This window comes from Amphichorda felina, assembly GCF_050947745.1.
Source record: "Amphichorda felina strain 45539 chromosome Unknown scaffold_8, whole genome shotgun sequence".
NCBI lineage: Eukaryota > Fungi > Ascomycota > Sordariomycetes > Hypocreales > Bionectriaceae > Amphichorda > Amphichorda felina.
Window position 1 is genome coordinate 886,417 of NW_028145042.1, and position 22,041 is coordinate 908,457.

The 22,041-nt window shown below is 51.0% G+C and overlaps 6 protein-coding genes across 6 annotated transcripts; 2 read left to right on the forward strand and 4 right to left on the reverse strand.

Annotated features, from left to right (window-relative positions):
* Positions 1-777: 777 nt before the first annotated feature.
* On the forward strand, positions 778-1,689 carry ACO1O0_007956 (uncharacterized protein; the record flags this gene model as incomplete). Its single annotated transcript, XM_083197322.1, has 1 exon — positions 778-1,689. One exon carries the CDS (start codon positions 778-780, stop codon positions 1,687-1,689), a length of 912 nt encoding a protein of 303 aa, XP_083046790.1.
* A 1,205-nt stretch (positions 1,690-2,894) lies between these two features.
* On the reverse strand, positions 2,895-3,829 carry ACO1O0_007957 (uncharacterized protein; the record flags this gene model as incomplete). Its single annotated transcript, XM_083197323.1, has 3 exons — positions 2,895-2,945; positions 2,998-3,129; positions 3,185-3,829. The coding sequence occupies 3 exons, from the start codon at positions 3,827-3,829 to the stop codon at positions 2,895-2,897; spliced, it is 828 nt and encodes a 275-aa protein (XP_083046791.1).
* A 1,567-nt stretch (positions 3,830-5,396) lies between these two features.
* Positions 5,397-6,457, reverse strand: ACO1O0_007958 (amidohydrolase family protein; the record flags this gene model as incomplete). The annotated part of the gene is made up of 2 exons (XM_083197324.1): positions 5,397-6,190; positions 6,259-6,457. The coding sequence occupies 2 exons, from the start codon at positions 6,455-6,457 to the stop codon at positions 5,397-5,399; spliced, it is 993 nt and encodes a 330-aa protein (XP_083046792.1).
* Positions 6,458-7,100: 643 nt separating this feature from the next.
* On the forward strand, positions 7,101-8,503 carry ACO1O0_007959 (tyrosinase family protein; the record flags this gene model as incomplete). The annotated part of the gene is made up of 4 exons (XM_083197325.1): positions 7,101-7,279; positions 7,373-8,013; positions 8,075-8,287; positions 8,385-8,503. The coding sequence occupies 4 exons, from the start codon at positions 7,101-7,103 to the stop codon at positions 8,501-8,503; spliced, it is 1,152 nt and encodes a 383-aa protein (XP_083046793.1).
* An 810-nt stretch (positions 8,504-9,313) lies between these two features.
* ACO1O0_007960 (uncharacterized protein) lies at positions 9,314-9,918 on the reverse strand (the record flags this gene model as incomplete). Its single annotated transcript, XM_083197326.1, has 2 exons — positions 9,314-9,646; positions 9,703-9,918. 2 exons carry the CDS (start codon positions 9,916-9,918, stop codon positions 9,314-9,316), a joined length of 549 nt encoding a protein of 182 aa, XP_083046794.1.
* A 4,282-nt stretch (positions 9,919-14,200) lies between these two features.
* Positions 14,201-19,020, reverse strand: ACO1O0_007961 (ankyrin repeat-containing domain protein; the record flags this gene model as incomplete). The annotated part of the gene is made up of 2 exons (XM_083197327.1): positions 14,201-18,429; positions 18,831-19,020. 2 exons carry the CDS (start codon positions 19,018-19,020, stop codon positions 14,201-14,203), a joined length of 4,419 nt encoding a protein of 1,472 aa, XP_083046795.1.
* Positions 19,021-22,041: the final 3,021 nt, after the last annotated feature.

Here is a 22,041-nt window from a genome sequence, read left to right on the forward strand (position 1 = left end):
TGAATGATGTCACGTTATGAGATGAGATTATTTGAGCACTATGGGATTAGCTGACAGGTTCTCTGTCCCACCAGTCGTCTCAGTTGCTAACAAAGCTTAAGATGTAATTCCCACCCAATACGACATGCGTTCAATCACCCCAAGCATCCCACCAAGTCTAATGTGGGTACCTGACAAAGAGTCTTAGGCACATCATCATACCCCTGTTGCCTCATGCAGCGGTCCAAGGGTCCAAGGGTCCAAGGTGGATGCTCTCCGTGCCGTCCCGTGATACTGATGTCTCCGAGTCCGAGCAGCCTCATCCGCCAAGACCGCCATCTTTTGCCTGCACACGGAGGAGTAAGCATGTATCGGCAATTCATACAGCGGTCGGACATTTCTGTTGCCTATGCTATGCACTTTTTGGGGCTGTGTGGAATTTATCCCGATGCAGGGGATGATGTGGGACTAGTGATCATGCATCAGCTGTGTGAGTGTATGTGATCCCGAGAGTGTGTGTAATCCCGGACTCCGAACCACCAACGACAACCTTATGGAAGCAAAACCGATGCGTTTGAATGCGATTATCAATCTGCCTTTTCTGATCACGCATGGAAATGCTAATCACACTCATAACATATGCAACAAGTCATGCATTTGTAAGCTTCTCAATTACGCTTATACCGGTTGCTCGTTCCCCTCGTTTGGATAAATGAGAGCTGTCACTCTTGCATCAGCCCTCCCATCAGCCGCACCCCTAACTTACCGTCCGGCGTCGACATATTCCCAGCAACAATCATGTCTTCACCCACATCCTTTTTAATCGCTGGCGGAACCGGGCGCCAAGGTGGCGCCGTCGTCAACGCGCTCTTGGCAGACAAGTCGACTTCCATCCAACCCAAGGACGTCTATGTCTTGACCCGAAATACCGGAGGCGCCGCTGCCGCCGCGCTCACCAAACGGGGGGTTAAGCTTGTGAGCGGCGAGCTCGGCCAGCCCGACGCCATCTTCAAGCAGCTGGCAGGCCAGGGCGTCGACCTTACCAAGACGGGCGCGTTCCTGGCCCAGGCCCACGGACCGACGGAGCTGGGCGACGCCAAGGGTTTCATCGACGCCGCCGTTTCGAACAAGCTGTCGTACTTCGCCTACTCCTCCGTCGACCGCGGCGGCAAGGAGCTCAGCGACCGTGACGCGTCCTACTGCAAGACCTTCTCCGACAAGTTCCAGATCGAGAAGCACCTCGAGGCGGCCAGCGCGGGGGGCAAGCACATCAACTACACGATTCTGCGGCCGACGTGGTTCGCCGACAATGCACTGTGGGGGTTCCCTGGGAAGCTGTGCATGGCGGGATGGCGCGAGAACATGAAGGGAAAGCGGATGCAGGTCGTCACGACCAAGGATATCGGCCGCTGGGCCGCCGAGGCTCTCCTGCGCCCTGACGCCTCGGGGATCCGGAACACGGCCGTCAGCATTGCCAGCGACTACCTGTCTTTCCAGGAGATTGACGAAATCTTCCGCAAGGAGACGGGGAGCCCCGTCGGCGTCACCTATGGCTGGCTGGCGAGGTTGATGATCTGGCTGGTCGAGGATCTGCGCACCATGTTTGGCTGGATCAACGAGAGGGACTATGGCGCCGACCTGGAGGAGCTGGCCAAGACGGTCAAGCCCACCACGTTCCGTGAATGGGTCAAGGAATCCGTAAAGGCTTAAGAAATTTGCGGCCTTCTAAACTGCTCATGACTACAAGGAGCGGAAGAATGAAACCTGGAAGGAGACGCTGAGATTGATGGTGGTTGATTGCTATGCTGAATTGCTGATCTACGGCTTCTGGAGGCAAGGGGTAATGGGCACCAAAGGATACCACGTAGCGTTTCAATTACTCGAGATATCACGATAGAACAAAGTAAAGATTCCCGCTTAGATGCTGAGTCTTACATACACCCCCTAATGCATATTCAAGACCTCCGATAAGAAGCTTCCCGCCGATAATAGGCCTCCCTCTCGCTGTCTCCTGAGCTTTGACAGCCAGCCAATCACTTGCATCTGCGTTTTCAGCCTACCCTGAGCTGCTCCGTTGTTGGAGTTGTTGTAGAAGTGGTGCAGCTCCGAGTCTTGTTCTGGTTGGCCGTCCTCGCCTATGACCGAGGCATGTCTTTGGTAACGGTTTCGAAAAAAGTGTAGAACAAGGAACAATTTAGCTAGGAGAAAGAAGTTCAATGGGTGAGTGAATGCAGTGTGTCTCTCGTCGTAAATGTCACGCACTCTCCGAGCGTTCCAATTCCTCAGCCAGGCGTCGAGTGCATTGTTGACGCGTCTGATTGAGACAGACCCGTATTTATCAACAATGTTGTTGGCAATATTTGCGACATCATAATTAAGAAAGTCGCGGTTTAGTAAGTTTGACAGATTCATGTCTGTCTCTTGAGTGGAAGAACCAGTTTCATCCTGCGGCACATTGTTCTCGTCATCCAGACTCTCCTCCATTGCACGGAACAGTACGTTATGAAGAGCAACTATGATTTCAAGCATCCCACAATCTGATGCATCAAAAATATAATGGCTGTGAAGAGAGGAAGCTGATAGAAGCCTTTTAACAGCCGTTGCTACCTGGATAGGAGGAGGGGTGCTTCGTAGCTTCTCCAGGCATTCACTCGCCGTAGGGGCTATCCAGCAATCGTTATAGGATGGCGTGTCGACGCAAAACGTGAATGGTGATATATGCGATGAGCTTCGTGTAAAAATGTTGCTCCCAATGTCGTCGACGAAAATGTGATGCGCAAGCCTACCAGCTCATCTAATGTCAGCTGTGCAGGACGTCCATTTTCATATACCCTACTCGCCTTTTTCGCATCTCCAGCTGACTCCAGAGAATCCAATCGAAGGAGTCCTCAGTATAATCCCAGTGATTTACAGCGTCACTGGTACAGAAAAGTCCCGCCCGTTCGGCCATCTATGAACAGCAACAGCTGCATTAGCACAACATATTGCCAGAAAAAAAAACATTGATAGGGAACGTACCGAGATTGTTCGAGCTCTATGCATTGTAGCAAAATGGTACGCTTGAGGGTTCCGGGTCAAAATGAGGAGCTGGCATAGGAGAGCATTGGACTGTATAGAAGATAACGGAGGCGCGCTCATGGATCTCTCATGCTACAACACACCTGTTAGCCTCCAGGTTCCGAATCAATGACCAGGATGCACTTACTGAGGCGTACTCTGATACAAGCAGCATGTGTATCGCAGCCTGTACAACAATCGTTCGAGGAATGACATTGTTGGAATAGCATGCACCCACTAGCATGATTGCTGTGAGTAGGTCAGGTGGTGTCTTTGTCAGTTCGAATGTCGGTAAGTGGAGAATGGGCTGGATGGACTGGAAGGATTTTGCGTAAAGCTGGACACAATCGACAAGCCGATCCCGAGTAATGTACTTGGCCAGGATGGTGTGGTCAACGCCCGTCTGAAAGCCTCCGATATAGTTCCGCAACTCAATGCACTTGGCTTCGACGCTGTCGACTTGCTGCAAGGGAAGCCCTTCTGTGAAATTCCATGAGGGCTCTTTCAGAGTCGAGCTTGATTCGGTAAACCCCGACGAAGTCGTCAGGACGCTCGTAGCGGGGGCTACATTCTCGGGCCACTCTGGTTGTGTTAATAACGAGTCCCAGTCCAGATCCTGGAAAGCAATATTCATGCTGGTCGAGTCGTAGCCTGGTAGGAAAGCGGCATTGATATGGTCCAAAGATGTGTTGAAGTCCAATCCACTAAATTCCGGCAGACTACTTGGAACCATGGTAGATGTGGTACCGCCGGGGGGTGTTGGCAGAATGCTGGCGGGAGATCTCATGTTCATGTTTGGGGGCTGATGCGGGCCCGAGCCGCCTGACTCGACTGTGTGCTGCTCTGAGACAGGATTTGGCGGCCGGATACGGAAGATGTCGTACGGATCCGAGTATCCTTTCCTGGTGTACTCGCACCTCAACGACTTCTTTTTGCATCTTGAGCAAGGATTCTGGGAGTCGCATTTCAGTCTAGAAGCAGCACACTCATTGCATGCCGTTTTGGACCGTGATGGTCTTGTTGAAGTGGAACCTGAGCGCTCAAGTGTATCCTGAGCCTTCTGGCACTTCCGAATATGTCGCAGCAGTACATCGCTTGAACGCGGGGGTCATTAGATCTTTGCTGTCTGGTACACTACAAAAGCCCAGCGACAGGACATACCTTCGAGACATGGTGCCGCCGCACGGGCATTGATACTTTTTGTTTTCCTCTGTGGTCAACGTTAGCAACTCCGCATTCGCTTGGGAACGAAGCCAAATGTTAGGTAATTACGGTGCGAGGACTGTCGTTTCGACTGGGCTCCACCTGCGAAGGGACCATCCCACGAGGAACGGTTGTTTGGCTCGAGCCCGGCCGCGGCGTTGAGCTGGTGTTGATCCGACATGGCGAGGCCTGAATTTGATATCGTCTCGGGCCAGCTCGCTCGAGCTTCGAAATGATTCATCTGGCGACCTTGAAATTAATCACTCGCAGCCAGGCTGACACCGGCCTCAGCCCCCCGGTTGCGAGGATTACATCAGCACTCATTGTTGGTAAGGGACTCGCAGGAGCTCTTGGGTCACGTGTTCACCCAATGTGCTCAAATGCGCGTCTCTGCAAAGACTGGTGGACCCTTCAACTACCAGCGGGCGTTTGAGGCTCGCGGCAACGGGCGCTTCAGGCGCGCGGTAGTCAGTGGTCGCTATCATCAGACCCTGGCTCTTCCTGCATAGAATTCGCTCACCCCCCGAACAAGTACGGATAGTACGGAGCAAAGATGCCGCTACTATCTACCCTCCAGTGATCAAACAATGAGAACGGCACACGCACAGGAGAAGCGACAGGGGGGAACAATTGAAACAAATCAGAGGCTGTCTTCCTTGCAGCTTGCACTAGGGGAGAACAGCCTGCAGCCGATCTGTTCCGACCTGGCTGACTGGCCCTTGGCTGCCACAACAACACTTGAACTGTCAACCAGTTGCACGTGGCGGCCAAGAGCGGGGCGGGGGGTCTGGTCACTCTGGTGTAGAACCATGTCACCGATCACGGTGAGGCGTCGCCGCCTTACTCTTGGGAGGAAAGTTGGATCTGCTACCCGTACTCTGTACTCCCCCCCGTACTCCCCCCCGCCACTATCCGCCGCTTAGTACCAAGTAGGTAACGCGTCCACGCTTCAACGGCTGGCCTCCGGATGTGTAGAGCCTGGCACGGGTATCATATCTCGTGTTTGCAGCTTACGAGTCTCTTCAAAACCCTGTCACACTATAATTAGACCATGTTGATGAGTCGGTCATTATGTGGAATGTCTGGTGCCCATGGTGCCAACTAGCCGAGGCCATCCCTAGATTTCCCGTCCTCGCAATCCCTTCCAGAGTCCGTATTCAGCTGCGCCTCACCTGAACCTTCAACAGATCCTCAGCATTCCGATGGGCTATCATCTCCAACTCGTCGCTGCTGAGCATCCCACTGTCTTCCAGCTGCCTGAACCACTCCAGTGCCTTCTCATTCGACTCGAACGGATAATCTACGCTGTACATGATGTGATCCACCCGCGTATTCTCCAGTATGCACTTGAAGGGCGCCAGGCTCCACGACCCGGACGTGGTGATCCAGATGTTCTCGTCCCAGACCTGACGAAGCGGGCGCTCTCGGGCGCCCCACCCAGCCCAGCGGGTGCTCATGTCGATGCAACGCTCCAGCATGAACGGCAGCATCTCCCCCATGTGGCCGACGACTATTTTCAGCTTGGGGAAGCGGTCAAACACACCCCCGGCGAACAGCTTCAGCACGTGCAGGCCGACGTCGCTGTGCCAGCCCCAGCCGCCGGCGCCAAGACTCACAGCCACGGGTTCGGGATACGCGCCCTGGAACTGCTCGGCCATTTCGGCCGATGGCCACGTCGGGTGCAGGTAGATGGGCACGTCCAGGTCCGTGGCCTTGGCCCACAGGACGTCGTAAGCCGCGGAGTCGTAATGTGTTCCGTTGGCATGGTTGTCGATCAGGGCTCCGACAAAGTTGAGCATCGAGACGCTGCGATCTAGCTCGCGCGCAGACTCGGCTGGGTCAGAGACTGGCAGCACGGCCAGGGCGGCGAAGCGATGGCTCTGATGGCTTTGCGCAATGCCAGAGGCTAGCTCGTCATTGCCCTGTTGGCAGTCCTCCACGCTGGGGCCCCCTGTGAGGATCCACGTTAGCCGATGTTGAGTTGCAGTGCAGATATGGGATTCTGGGGTCGTCCCTCACCAGGGGTGAAGGCATGCGAGACCACCTGGAGAGATATTTGCCCGCGGTCCATTTCTGCCAGGCGTCCATCTCCCAGGTCAAGCAGTTGCTCCGAGAGGCCGGGCACGGCCTCCAGGGTCTGCCGAAACTTGTCGCCAATGGACGAGAAAATGGCATTAGAGTAGTAGTGCTCCTCAAGGGCAATGAGTGGTGGCATCATTGTTACAGCTAGAGCATACCAAAGTAAAATCCTCTAAAAATTCAATTGAGAACGGACCACGCCATGGTCCATCTTGTCGTACGGTAGACAGGTTTATATACGAGTCAGCATGATCCTGACGTGTTCATCACCGAGTCTCAGGAGGTTAACCATGCCATAAAATATAATCGTGCCGCTCGCCTGAGTTGGAAGAGGAAAGGACCCACTGTAACGCATAAGCATGATAATCATGGACTACATTAATATCGACTTACAAAATTCAGCCACCTTAGGATGCCTTGAGGAGTGGGCCGTTGCCTACTCCATCTGACTTCTGCTTAGGTAGTGTGTTCTGCGCTAGCCATAGCGAGCAAGTTCCCTTACCCGAATAATACGAAAAACCAATGCTAAGAAGGTTGAATTAGTCGAGTCTTTACGGTATGTATATAGTCGCTTATGGGCGTTTATGGCGCTTATAAGCACCAGAGTAAGCGGCTCATCGTAAGCAATTAGCTGAAGCACTCGTCAATGATCCTTGTTTTAGCCTCTCCTCTAATGCCAGTGGTCAATTTAGCCAAAGACTACTAATATCCCCTCCTTTGTGCCCCTTGAAGAGCCCAAAGATTGTCCAAAACTAGTCCAGTATCAACATCACCATTGCAGCATGCGTCGTTTCTTCTACTCTTTAGCGGCGCTTGCCGTACTCTTCTTGGGGCTGGCATCAGCCGACGCTTCGTCGGATCTTATGAAGAAACTTGTGAAAGAATACAAAGCCAATACGCTTAAGCGGCTACCAGAGGATGGCGCTTGCACGGCCGATAATATTGCTGTGCGCAAAGAGTGGTACGCATCTCACCTACCGTTAGGCTCATACGTGTGCTTCGCCTGTGGCGACAGCATTGAATAATTCAATATACTGATCTGTCTGAATCACAGGGGCAACATGAGCCGTTCGGCTCGTCGGGAATACATCAGTGCAGTTAAATGCCTTGCTGGTCTGCCATCCCAGATGGATCCCGCCAAGGCTCCAGGTGCCCGCTCGCGGTACGATGACTTTCAAGCGGCACACATCCTCCAGACCACGTTTGTCCATGGCACAGGGTCCTTCTTCGCTTGGCATCGTCACCTTGTATGGCTTTACGAAACCGCTCTCCGCGAAGAATGTGGCTATTCGGGATACCAGCCCTACTGGGACTGGTCCAAGTACGCCGATAAGCCACTCTCAGCCAACCCCTTGATTGACGGCTCATCCACGTCCATGTCGGGCAACGGCAAGTATATCCCTGGCCGCAACGGGACTCTACAGCCCTTCCCTATCCCTGTCGATGATCCCCCTGCTCTCTACTGCCCTCCAGGGACGGGCGGTGGTCACATCTACAATGGCCCGTTTGTCAATTGGACGCTGAACCTTGGGCCGGTTGTGAACAATGTTGTGACCAACGGCCAGCACGTCAACCCGAATCCTCGCAAGGATGGCCTCGGGTACAATCCGCGCCACCTTATCCGTGATTTCAACAATACCCTCCTACGGGACAATTCCTACTCAGTCGTCACTAAGATGCTTACCAACATGACCAGTAAGATGGCGCCTCCCAGACGTTCCGCGTCGACCATTGGCAGCTGACTAGTAGTGTCTAGGCATCCACGACTTCCATCCGTATTTCTTTCAGGTCCCTCACACCGGGGGCCACCTGTTCATCTCCGGCTATGATAACGACCTCTTCACCTCCCCGGGTGATCCCCTGTTCTGGTTCCATCACACCCAAGTAGACCGCATGTGGTCCATCTGGCAGGGGTTGGACTTTTCAACAAGGGAATACGCCCTGGACGGGACATTGACTCTCTTGAACAGTACGCAGCTTTCTGCCTAGGGCCTGGTTCTCTTTTCCAGATCCAATTACTTTCCCTCCCCAACAAGTACGAGTGGCTAACTCAAAGCAACATATAGTTCCCCCCAGCCGAAACGCTACACTCGAGGATATTATGAATTTTGAGTTCTCTCCCGACATTTCCATCAAGGAGAGAATGAGCCCAACCACAAACGGACTCTGCTACATCTACGAATAAGCAGCTGTGAGGGCATCGTAAGGAGATGGGGGGCGACGGAGACTTTGGTGGGCCGCGATCTACCATGTACGCTAGCGGAGGACATTCTGCCTAGCACCAGCTATTAGGTACGATTGTACTCCGTACATACACGAAAGATTGAAAGTTGGAACAAGGATGGAGAAGAGGGTCTACGCTCCACTCGTGTGGGTTTGCATTTCGCAACGTGTCGGCAGGTGGAGACACTGTTGATCCATAAACCGGGAAGAAGACTACCTAGTACTACTAGTACTAGTACTGCTAGATGTCGGTACCTATCTTACTATGTAAAGATTGCTATAAGCTCAACTACTAAACCTTGGACCTACTATACTTCGAGCTTACCTAGGGCTATATATGCTCGCTTCACCTTAGGATCCGCAAGCCAAGGCGTTCAAATTAGAGACGTACGTATTGTTTTCTATATGGTTTCGCGTTGGCTGAAATTCGTAACGATCTCTTGGAAAGTCATTAGTAGTGGCCAATGGCGGTCGTTGAGATGGCAAAAGGACGTCTGGATTCATCACACCGGGACACATACACGAGAGGGGGATCGTATTCAAAGTCAATTCTACGGATCAACGGCGTCGTATCTGCACCCATGTTTGCAGTGCTGCACGGAATCTGCAGACTGCATCATTGCGCGGGTCCTTTGTCACCCTTGCAGGCCCCCCTGCCATCTCCCCCCTGCCATCCCCTCTTTGCACCCACCATCAATGTCCACGGTGGCACAGATCACAGTGTTTCTTTCATGGTGGTGGTACGCTCTGTTGGCTCTATTCCCTCTTTTTTCTAACGTTTTATACGCAGTGTCTGTCTATTGTTCTGGTGAAGAGGCAAGGCCAGCTTGTCCCCATCCGACGGCGCTCCGTCGCTCCACTCATCCACGTCGCTCCCGCTGGGTCCTTCATAGTCCTCGTCCATCAGAGCAGGCACCTTGTGATACACGCGCTTCATGGCGGCGAGATAGCCCTGCACCTTGTCGTCCCGTTTCAAGAAACCAGCCTTTACTCCCGTCCTGTAAAGTAATTGGACGTCCCGAATTGCCTCCTCTGCCGCGGAGGGCGTTTCTGTTTTCCTGTACTGGGCGCTCAAGTTGGCCTGCTGGTAAACGGTGCCGTCGCTCTGCTTTGATAGTCAGAATCACCCTTGTCTATAGACGAGGTTAGTCTTGTCCTTACCGCGGAGCTTGAGGACGTCGGGGGACATGCCCCGGCCGATGGAAAGTGAGAAAATGGCCGCTGCATCTGCGACGATACAGTACTCGCATACTCTGGCGAGTTTGGTGCCGTGATCTTGTACAATTCACTCAGATAGGCGTTGGTGGAGCCGTCTCGTGACAATTCATCATTCTGGCAGTCGGTCGAGCCTGGCCGGGGGGGGAAGTGGAAATCCATCGGCGGCCAAGAGATGTGGGCGTCCGGTTGACCTACCGCCTGGTCCTGAAGCCAACTGGTATGTTGGACAAAATAGTCGTTGAGCTCCTGCGGTTCCAGAGAATGCTTCGACTGCGGCGGTGGTGTGTGGAGATCTAGGATAGGCGGTGTTGCAGCAAGAAGTGCCCCGTCGACACCGGATGCTGTATCCTTGGGCTTCTGTGTGCTGCCGTGCTTAACTTGCCTATACCGTTCTCCTAAAGAAATGGTTGCAAAGGTCAGCCATGGCCATTCCCTACATTTGTCTGGTGTGTGTTGTGCAAGTACGTACTCCAGCGTCGCTGGGATTCGCGATTCTGGCGCCGGCGCCGCTCACGGGAATCTTCTGGTGGCGGAGTGGGTGTTTTCATCTTTGCAAAGCTGGAGTAGAAGGCGGCGAAAAGATTCACAGCATCGATGGTATTTTCAATGTCTCAGTCCAAAGTACATAGAAGCGCCAATACGACCGGAGGGCGCCCAACTTGCCCAGCTGAACGTCGTCGGGTAAGCGATAGCCGTCCAGTCCCGGTGGGACCGGAGAGATTTTAGGCTTGCTGACTGCACAGCTAGATGGCAATCATGGCATTGCGGCATCCTCATACGTAGTGAAGTATTCGCATTCCTATTTATGCAGGGGCGCAGCCGGGGCGCCGACCGTGCCGACGGCGTGCTGGGTCCAGACTCCGGCTAACCACGAGCAGCTCGCTGATCTCATCCTCATCCTCAGGGTCCTCGCCCCACAGAGGAACCTTATCTCGACCAAGTGGCCATGGCCGTTGCTCGGTGCCGCCGCCAAAAATCTGGATGGTGAGGCTGTGCCTGGGTGGGTGAGCTCCGACGCTTATGTCTCGCAGCTGAGCCCTACTTCGGCCCGCATATCACATCATCACGGCGTGTTGGCGCGACCGAGCTTAATGTGTGCTCATTATGAATCCAGGTGGAATAATATGTCCATTCAAAGCAACTTGAAATTTATTTCCCGGAACTGTAATAGATGGGCTGCGAGATATAGAACAAATGCCATATCCATATACACTATAACCCAGTCTCGCTCTCCATTCGTCTCCACAACTCCTTGTCCCACGTGGCTCCTTGAACGTGCTCTTTTCCCAGGGACGCGGGTTTGTTTGGGTGGTCTGTCGCAGTGTCGCATCGCATCGCAGACGAGCACGTTGTTGACACGCCATGTTGGATGCCTTGCATTCATCCAGCCAAATCTGGCTGCGGGATGTCATCCACCATGTGCAATACTACGTCCGCATGCTGACAGACAGATATTACTGGGCCCAACTGCAAGTGACCAAGCACCGGGAAGTTTGGAGGGTGTGCGGGGTGTGTATAGAGCTGATGCGGCTCAAAAACTGTGGGTCAGGGCATATGATTATAATATCATGATGGATGATAGGAACACTCCTTGCGACTTATGACTCTGAGAAGCGGAGCGGAGCGTGGACTTCGGAGAGAATTAAACATGCGACAACACCTCACCTCGACGGGGCCTTCGGAGATGGTTGGCTGGCAAGTCCGAATTGTCTGGCCAAGTCATGTCATGATACATGTAGCATGTCGGTTGGGCGACAAGCAAACGCAGTCTGTGACCCACGGCCTCTGGCACGATCCTTCTTCTGCATCGATGATGTATACCTATACCACTTGTACACACAAAACTCTGCAAAGTACAACCATGTAGCCTTCATATATATAACGCTACTATTGATTACAAGGAGTTCCTGTGATTAGAAAGGATACGAGGGTTATCGCTACTTCTAACTGCAAGTATTCTTATAAAGGCGGGTGACGACAGGGTTGCTAACCATAGTACGTGCCAAGACAGCTACTTACGATACCTTCTTTATGTATAAGAGATGAACATCTAATAGCAAAGAACCTAAACAGCCCGTGCGGGAGGTGCTACGACAGAATTCCCGTAATGCGATTTAAGCCTAATTAAGATATAATACAGCATAAACTACATGTAGCGAAGGTCAAAATAGGGAAATGAGGAACTTTTCAACGTCAGTCTAATGTACGGCCGTATCCAATCACAGGCTGTAATACCAGTCCTTGTCCTCTACATTCATGGGTTTACTAGCACCGGGCGGGTCAATAGCATTGAAGGATTCATGTATCTTGGGCCTTCCTCCTTACTTATAATGCCTCATCTGAAACCTCGCTTCTCCAGTCTACTTTGTCCGAATAGCGGTAGCACCGGTACTGAATTGCTACATAGACCTATGTAGCAGCTCCCAAAATATGAAATTCACTGACGCCACTACCCATTTTGCCATGACATGGAGCCAAAGCGCCGCTAGGGTAGGCTCCGGATACGATCGCATCTACGTCCATTCACCCGTCGCTGGCGCACATGCAAGAATCAGCGACTCAGATAGCTGTGTCCTTTGCCAACGTATTGTCCATCAGGTGAGATATATTGCAGTTTCCCTGTGGGGGACGCGGCTATTCAAGGACCTGGAAGCCCATGAACTCTTCGCTGGTCGTCAACGTTGATAGTGTTTTGGGACCCGACCCGGATCTGGTTGATACCATCACCATGCCTTCACCAGACTACACCAGGATAAGCTAGACACTGGTACTGGGTCCTAGAAGAACCCCGAGTTAGTAAGGTACTGGTTCTAGATCCGACTTAATTAACATCCACGCTGTGATCTTTATAGCGGCGTTTCTAGATCGATCACACGGATTCTAGATGTCGGCGGGCTGGCATCCATGGACGATCCTATTATGGTCGTATCCACAAGCCAACACACCGGCCCCTATTTCGCGCTCAGCCATTACTGGGGTAAACATCTATACCTACGACAACTTCAAAAAAAAATATCTCTATAAAAAAGAAAGGCATCCCAATGTCCTTCCTGCCACAAAGTTTCCGAGACGCCACCGATATCACAAGAGCTCTGGGCTGTGGATTTCTGTGCATCGACTCTCTATTCATGGGATGGTCATACGAGGAAGACTCGAAAAACCTCTATGTGACGTTTCTTGCGCTTTTTCCCGCCATGCTTAGGTGGTAAGAGTGCGTACGGGTTGGGATAGCTTATGTTGACGTCGTCCATTAGCACGATGAATCCAAGGAAGAACATCATCCTTGTGCAATGGTTCCTTTCTTCTTACAATGCCACAAGTGTTACCACTAATGGACACGTTATAAAGTCACTGTCATGAGATTAGATTTGATTTTATAAACGCCACAGCTCATATTACCTATCACTCAGTACCTAGCTAGTTATTTGCTATACGTTAACACTACGGTATTGTGGATTATTATGCCTTTAATGTTAGACTAGAGGGAGAATTTGAGGAAGCATTTCCCTTCAGGACATTTAATTCTATTACTCGTATATATTTATATATATTACATTTAGTGACGCTACACTATAAATAACAGCAACCGCTGCCACTGACAGTGCTCCTGGACTACAGCTGAACTGTTTACGGCTATCAGCACTGTGCACTCTGTTTTACCCCATGACAAAGGCTGAGATGATCGGCCTTTGATTAATACCATGGTGAGACTTGGCTTTTTTAGTTGGATTATCCCTTTCTCCTTGCCCCTGTATATTTGCCTATTGTTATATCTTTATATCACTGTGAGGTAGGATTTATTGTTAAAGTATGGTTAGTACATTTATATCGCATATTATTTATATTATGGTGTCTTAATTGTATATCTAACCAACGTATTTAGTAAGCTTACGTATCCTCTTAACAGCGATATAAAGCGTTAGAAAATAAAACTTTAACACATTGCTAGTCGTCGTAAGGGGTTTAGCATAAGTATTTCTATTATTAGAGAAGCAAATCTAGAAGTTACTTTTTATACTCGGTTGGGCAAAACCTACGTTCTGTGAGACTAACACTTCTTCGCATGGAGTATGCACTGCTCATACATACACGCATACTTACGGGTACAATTTCAAATGCGACTCGAGTCTCTTACTTCAGCTAGTTAATTCAGTCCATCAAAGACTCTCTTGATATCTACATAATGTCTGTCTTGAATCATGATTCAACTTATGTCTGCAGACTTTTATTCCTAACTCTCTGATTCTTCGCCGTCAGGTCCAGAGTCAGAATCATCGAGTCAGGGATCGTTACTGTTGCTGTTGGATCAGGTTTCAAATTCCGGACCTTTCTTGTCGAAGCTATGCCCGGGTGGGTGCAAGACGGCCACTTGGAAATAACATTTGAAGCACAGATAAAAGTCTCCACACGTTGTGCAGTCATGGATGGAGCCCAGGATACACTATGAAGTTGTGTCAGAAGATGCATGCATTATACCTACGTCAGAGTGAGGAGAGGACAGTGAGCGACTTACACTTTGGCATCCGCTGCATAACACTTTTGTTCGGCGTTCTCTCTGCTGAGTCTTCTCTTCCGCCTCTCGCTCACGCCTGGCATCCCCGGGCCCAACACCCGCGTCTCCTAGAAGGCGAAGGATCTCTGTGGAGCATCCAGACAAGCGAGCGATATCGAGAGGCGTACGCTTCCCATCTCTGAAGGTGGCCTCTACAGTCTGGCCGGCGCCGTGCTCGAGCAGAAGTTTGATCACCGGCTCATATTGCCGAGTCTCGCTTGTACAGCTTTCTAGAAGCCCTGTAGTGGACGTGCGGACAGCCCAGCAGAGTGGTGTCCACCCATCGATATCTGGGTCGCTGATTGCAGTCTTATCGGACAGAAGCGAGATGATCTTCTCAACCACTCGACTAAGCCCGCCATGCGCAGCCCAATGTAAGGCCGTTCGGCCAACCTTGTCTTTGGCACCAATATCTCCACCTCTATCAAGTATGGCCTGGAAGTTGTCAAGACTATGTAGTGCGGCGAAATGTATTGGCATGCGGCCCATGTCATCTCGCACGTCGACAGTTGCTCCCTTCTGATCTAAGATGAGATTGATCATGCTCGGTGTCCTCATAAAGGCCGCTACATTGATAGCATAGCCAAGAAATCCGGCCTTGATGGTCACGTCTGCGCGCCATTCTTTTGGGCGAACATGGGAGTGTTCTTCTTCCTCGTCTAGAAGATATCGGGCTATCTCTTCAAGCTGAGGCGACTCAGTATCCCCGAATCCCCAACACACCGATTGGAATGGCGTGCCGGTAAGCCAGTCACTTGTTTGGTTCACATCGGCGCCGTTCTCAACAAGAAATTTGATTACATCAAAGTTCCCCTTGAGGCAGGCCTCGTGAAGAGCTGCACCGTCTCTTTGGGATCCATGGTTGACGTTGGCCCCTCTCTTGACAAGATACTTCACCCGCTCCATGCAATTGTCTGTGGCGGCCGCTGCCCTCGAGAGGGGAGTGGATCCTCTATTGTCCTCGGCCTCGATGTTTGCCCCGTGATTGACGAGAAGTTTGAAATTTTCGAATGGGAGATCCCGCAAATGGAGAGCCGTATCTCCATGACTGTCCAGTTGGTCGACATCGATTCTGGACGAGAACTCCAGCAAGACTGGAAGCACTTCTCCCCTGGCGGCCTCGTGAATGACAGGAATATAAAATGGACCAATGGCCTTGTGCTTGAGATTTGCTCCCGCCTCAGCAAGCACGCGGACAATATTAGCATGTCCCCGTGAGACGGCAAATGACAGGGCCGTGCAGCCACTGAACGATTCCACTCCGTCCTCACTACCCTCGAAATTATACTCTGTCTCAATGGAGGCATTATACTCCAAGAGTAGCTTCACAGCCTCGGCGCAGCCGAATTCCGCCGCGTACATCAGAGGCGTCTGCCCCCTAGCGCTGCCAAGGTTGGAATCGGCTCCTTTTTCTAGTAGTAGCCTGGTAAGTTCTGGGTCTTCGAGGGCAGAGAACATTGGTGTTCGTCCCGTCTTGTCCTCTTTGTTGACATCGGCACCCTTCTCCAGTAGAAGCTTAGTCAAGCCGTACCGTCGTTCGTTGGTGGCCAAATGCAGCGCTCCTTGGCCATCGGAATTTGGAATATTTGGATCAGCGCCGCTATCCAAGAGCTTTTGCATGACAATATCCCTCTGATGATCCTCCAAAGGCATCACTTGACCCTCTTTCACGGTAATCGGATAAGAGCCTGCTATATCAACCAGAATAGGCACCCCTTCTTTAATACCCTTGGCATTGACATCCAGACCAAGCTCCAGGAACCGGTCAAGGACTTTGAGCTTAGCGTCGTTGGGCGAAGATTGGCCGATCTGGGCCAGGATTGGAGGGTCAATCAACTCGCTCCTAGGATCAGCTCCCGCGTCAAGTAGCATGTCACAGATTTTCAGATGGCCTCCACTTGCAGCCCACTTCAACGGGGGTTCCCCCTGAGAAACGTTCGGGCTGGCGTTCTTGTCCAGCAAAAGCCGAACGCATTGCTCAAAGCCTCCGTCGCATGCCCTAGCCAGGGGTAACCATGGAGACTGAGATTCATCCTTCAATCCCGGTTTAATGCTCATGTTCGGATCCGCGCCCAGCTTCAATAGTTGCTGCACTGCTGTGTAGTGACCGAAGAGACCTGCAAAGTAGAGAGGTGTGAAGTTCCCCATAGAGCGGGCCTCGATATCGGCGTTTCCCTCCTCCACAAGGACTCTAGCAACTTCTGCATGTCCTTTGGCCGCAGCGATATGAAGTGACATCCGGTCTTCATGGTGGACAAATTCGACATTAGCGCCATGCTTTACTAGAGCCTGGACAGTCTTTGAATGGCCGGTCCGTGATGCCTGGAAAAGGGGCGAAACTTTTGGGGTGGAGGCCCATTTAACTTCAGGGTCAGGAGAAGCTCCGAGCGCGAGTATTTTGTCCGTGAAACGGTCAAGACCTAACCAAGACGCCCTGTAAATGAGGACTGGTGGCCACGGGATGTCGCCAGGGCTTTCGCTTTCTGAGGTGATGTGCGTTAAGAAGCCCAGCATCATGTCCTCTTCTCCCGAGTAGCTTGCAGTCTTGAGTGCCTCCAGCAGTTGGTCCTCCGAGAATTTGTACTGTGCAAGGAGATTTGAAACAGCTTTGCTCTGCCCTTCGCAAGCCGCCTCAAGCAAACCTCGGAATGCCTCTTCTTGGTCGCGAGGCTTCACCACTTCGGGCAGCCCGAGCCCTGCAAAGATGGGAAACAATGTGTCCAAACAAGCAGAACTCTTCTTGAATGGGTTTTCCAGAGCCCAATATCCCCTAGCTAGAGTCTTCTCAAGGTCGTTCGATTCGGGTAGTGAGAGTACACTAGACAGATCAGGACGTGAGGAGGCCAGAGAGAAGTGATGTGTCCACGCTTGTACAGCGTATGATACAAGATTTGTTCGGTCTGGGAAAGTGGGTGTTTCGAGGTTTTCCGAGCCAGTGTCCTGGAATGTCTTATCGATGAGATCCCGAACACTGGGTCTGGAGAGGTACTTGAGGCATAGATCCACAATGTCGGAGTGAGCCGTCTCTCGTATCTCCTCCCAGAGATACTTTGCCCCGCTGGACATTGTTATCCCGGAATCCTTCTCAACCATGACATGGTGGAGGCGAGGATGCCGAAACCTGACCTCGTTGTAGTCTAATTTAATGATTCCCGGCAACCACTTCTGGATATTTGATGCGAGGCTCTCCACTTGGAAAACGCTGGGTGCAACGCCGCCTTGATCCTGATCTGATCCAAAGGAGAGTACGGTAGCAAGTTCCCATATTGTGAGTGGTCTCACAGAGTAGAGAAGCCACGCGAAGAGCCGCCGAAGAATTGTTTGCTTAGGAAAGTTCTTAAGCACCCAATCCAAGACATTTTGCAGAACCTTGTCGCCCTGATCCCCGGTCTGAGTGAGGTCCAAGGGGTGAAAGATCTGTTGGATTGATTTTCCGTCGGGCCATTCACGGCACAACATGGCTTGCTCGCATATGATCTCTCGAACCGGGCCCTCGAGGTTTCTGATATACATCAGTTCTTGGCGGACCTTGCTATCTTGCGAGGTGAGATCTGGTCGAAGTTTTGAAAGCTTGACAATGTCCATGTCGATATTGTGGGCTTCTAACCCCGACACTGTGAGGTTAATTGGCACGCAAAAGGGGCCAGAGAGCTCATCCTCCAGGGCGCCAGGCTTCTGACTTGTAACGACAACTTTCCACGGCGCCTCTTCCATCTGAGATCTGTAGATAAAGTTGTCGAGGAAATTTTTACGAGACTCTTTGGTGCACTCATCGAAGTGGTTGATGACGTATATGACCTGTTCAACCTCCAGCGATGTTCTGAATAATTCAAAGAATTGGATCAGGTCTATCTCCGTCCAACCCCGTTGGTTGTGCAGGTCATTGAGACAAAAGTCGACAGACTTTGTTAACCGAGGGTGATAATTGGTGATTTGTGCAAAGAAGGTAGATATCATGTCTCTGATGGAATCGCTTCGGACATCCCACCGGTCAAATGAATAATACAACACCATAGATCGTCTTCGATCGTTTTCGACTTCGCGTTCAAGGGAGTAGAAAACTTGTTCAGCTGCTTCCTGCACACGGTGGTTGCCATGGACGTAGAGAATCTGTGGCCCTGAGTAGTTGAGCCAGGTTTGGTATTCGGCCAAGTTATTGAGAAAGTTGGTTGACTCATGAGTGTGGAGTGGATAAAGAGGGGATGCAAGAGCGAGCAGCTTCCACTCATATTGGAACTGTCCCCCCTTCAAAGGGAAATTAAAATCTATCGGAACAAATTAGATCATCAGTGCAGGTCAGGCCCGTGAAATTGATCATTAGGGTCATAAATACCATGTTCCAAGGTTCCCAAGTAACATGCAAGACTGAACTCGTCGAGATTGCCAGAATCAGACATTCTTTTTTCCTGCGGAATTCCAAGGGTCGCACTAAAACCATCGAATGCCTGGTTCGATGTTAGTCATCTTGCAAAAGAGTCGTTTGTCGTATTTTGGGTATCAACTCTCACATGATTAATACCAGAGGCCTCGGTTTCTGAGGCATAGAGACTAATCACCCTACTGCGCAAGGGAACTTTTGACTCGATGAATAGGCCGTTGATCTCGAGGACGGCATCTGCAAGGCCGGGAATTGATGATACTGAGGGCCTAATTCCACCCTTATATGGGTCGTAGTTGGCGAATAGGAAGCGGGATAGTCGGTCTTCCATGTCGCTTTTACTAAAGCTCCGGTGAGGACAGCCCATAAAGACCTATATGAGATTAGGCTCATCTTGTTCCCAGGATTACAAAGAGGCTAACTTGCCAGTACTCGGGCCATTTGCGATATATCCATCCACATGTGTCTGTCAAGAGCCGCAGTTGCGAGCGCCTACAACAGTGTTAATTTCAAAGTCTTCTCATGGGGTTATGTACTTATAGCAGTCGTTAGAACGCACATCTTTAACTATGGCGCCTCCAATATCATGGGAAATGAAAAAGATGAGGCGTTTCTACATAAATCAGTTAGCTGAAGGACACTGGCGAGATGCGGATTTTACGTCAGGCCAAGTGCCACTAACCTCGGTTTCGTTCTGGCGCTTCGAATTCAAAGCCTGCAGAAGTTTCAAAGCAATTTGGTGGATTGAGCTACGGCTTTTGCGGCCGCGCAAGATTTGAAGCGAGTCGTACTCGTACCGGAGGACCCTGCAGCTGGTCTTCGGGTTTCTAGACCAGCGGTCTACCCCCTCCTTCGCGTACTTGGCAACCCAAGCGGAACTCCCTGAGCCACGACATGGTCCAAACTCATCACTCCAATCACCATAAATACCAGGAATAACGACGAAACTGGACAGAAATGTTAGCGGCTGGTGCATAAATCAGTCATGGGCTAAACTGACTCTATGAGTCGGGGTTCAGATTCTGCGAACGAGTTGGGTTCACAATAGAATTCATCTGCATGGCTTCTACTCTCGTCTTCGTAGACAACATGCAAACACGGGGGATCTAGACCTAGATTTGAGTCTGAATATGAAACTGCCTTTTTGCCAGAATTATCGGTATTTGGATTCGTCTCTGGCGCTGCCGTGCGTTCACTTTCGCTGTCGCAGCCCCTGCTGCCTTGATGTGTCCCAGTCGATGTTTTTTGATCCAACCCCGCCTGGGGTTCCGAAGAAGAAGGAGACCGGAACAATTCGATTGCACTAAAAGAATGCGATGACTCCGAGTCCGAGTCAGGCATTGTGCTTGGTATTGGTGGTCTATAATGACTGTCGATGGTGGAGTAGAAGCTAACGATGCTGTGCTCAGATGGCCGGGCCCGCGAAGATGAACAGCGATGAGGTTCGATTAGAGATTGCCAGTCAAAAGCTGTGCGAGTTCACGTTCAGCCAAGTGGAATGCGATTTCCGCCTCCTCACACGTTGTACGTATATGCATGGCTGTGCAGCAGCTTCGGTTAGATTAGGAATGGTAGTCAGCATTCATGTAGGTAAGCGCTTACATAACGCTGCACCTGTATGCACTAACCTGTATTGATAAACTGGTTGCCTGATGCCCCCTTTGCGCGGAGGTATGTACATGTACATGTAGTATTGGGATTGACTGAGATGTTTTTTTATTAAATGTTTGATAGGGCTCTAAAGAAGAAGACAGCTTGATGAGATGAAGATGAACACAGGTATGGGGTAGTAGTACTGTATACCCTCAGTGCCCCTACTGGTGAACCAGTACATGCACGCGCAGAAATCCCATGTTGATAAAATGTGGCATTTCGAAATATCAGTACACCGCCAATCAAAACGAAGAACCATGTACGAATAGTATTCCAACCCGACCCGGTTTCCTAGTGGGTAAGGAAGAGGGTTCTCAGCCCCTCACCAGCTGAAAAGACACTGTAAAGACAGATTTGCTAGTGCTACTAGGGCAGTACTATTATTAGGTAGCCCAGCGCGTGCATGTTGATGGTCCATATTCACGGAGGCTAGACCCCAGAGAGGGGCAAATGTCAAGCTTGAAAGGAACATGCTAGACTCCCTCCCTTTGCCCTCGAGCACAGATTTACGTGTTGAGGCTGGAAGACCATTTCTCGGAAAATTATGCTCGAAAGATCAGTGCCAGGAGCGCGGTAGAAGTATACAGAGAAGATCTCGTTCATCCCTATCTATTAGGTCACGAGCACTAGAAACCAATGCCGCGTTTATAGGCCACTCGCGCAGCTGTACAATGGGTGTACACATCATTTCCATGCCCTGGACCATCCAGTCGCCCGAGAATGGCAAAAGGCAATCCCTCAGAGATGCCATTACTCAAGCTTTTAACGCAAACATTTTCGTGCCGATCTGTGCCCCGAGATATATGGTCGCTTCGACGACGGTGGATAGAATCTGCGGGCAGTTATCCAGAAAGGCGCCATGACTATCATCCACGTAACGGGCCAGATACTGGAGCGGGAGGAACTGGCTATGGAGATAATCAGCATAGGTGGATGCAATTGTGAACATGTTGGCATTGGACCGATCTTCTTTGTTTTCGCCATCGTTCAAACGGTCGTAGCGCAGATGATCGGGACATCACTCCCTCCACAGTTCCGATCTCCAGCCCGCTCCCTTTTCGCACCAACAACATTGATAGGACATTAGGCCCCAGAAAATAACAAAACAAAAAAAAGGAAAAAAAACATACAACAGCCGGTATTCGCTGGTCGTCACCGACCCAACTACTAATCAGCCCCTTAGCGGCTTGACTCTGGGAGAGCGGACGGGATCCCGTATTTTCCACTAGGTATGGTCGTATGTGGTGGATAGAAGACCTGGAAGGCTTATATCGGTTCTCTCCACCAAACCTATAATGATAATAAAAAAAACCAAAAAACATACAACAGCCGGTATTCGCTGGTCGTCACCGACCCAACTACTAATCAGCCCCTTAGCGGCTTGACTCTGGGAGAGCAGACGGGATCCCGTATTTTCCACTAGGTATGGTCGTATGTGCTTGGAACTCTCGAAAATGAGCTTATATCAGTATCATGCCGCATCGTTGGTAGGGCTCGCGGACCCGTGCGTCGCACACACGGTGTTGGTATAATAGCTGCAGAATTCCCACTCTGTACTAGATGTCTGTAGAAGAGAGCAAAGGTTCTAGCCCCAATTTCCTATGGCGGGTAGAGGATACTAGAGCAGGGTGGTGGAAACACTAGAATATCGATGAAATAAAAGTGTAGTGAGATGAGAGTTGGGGAGTAGGAGTTGCGG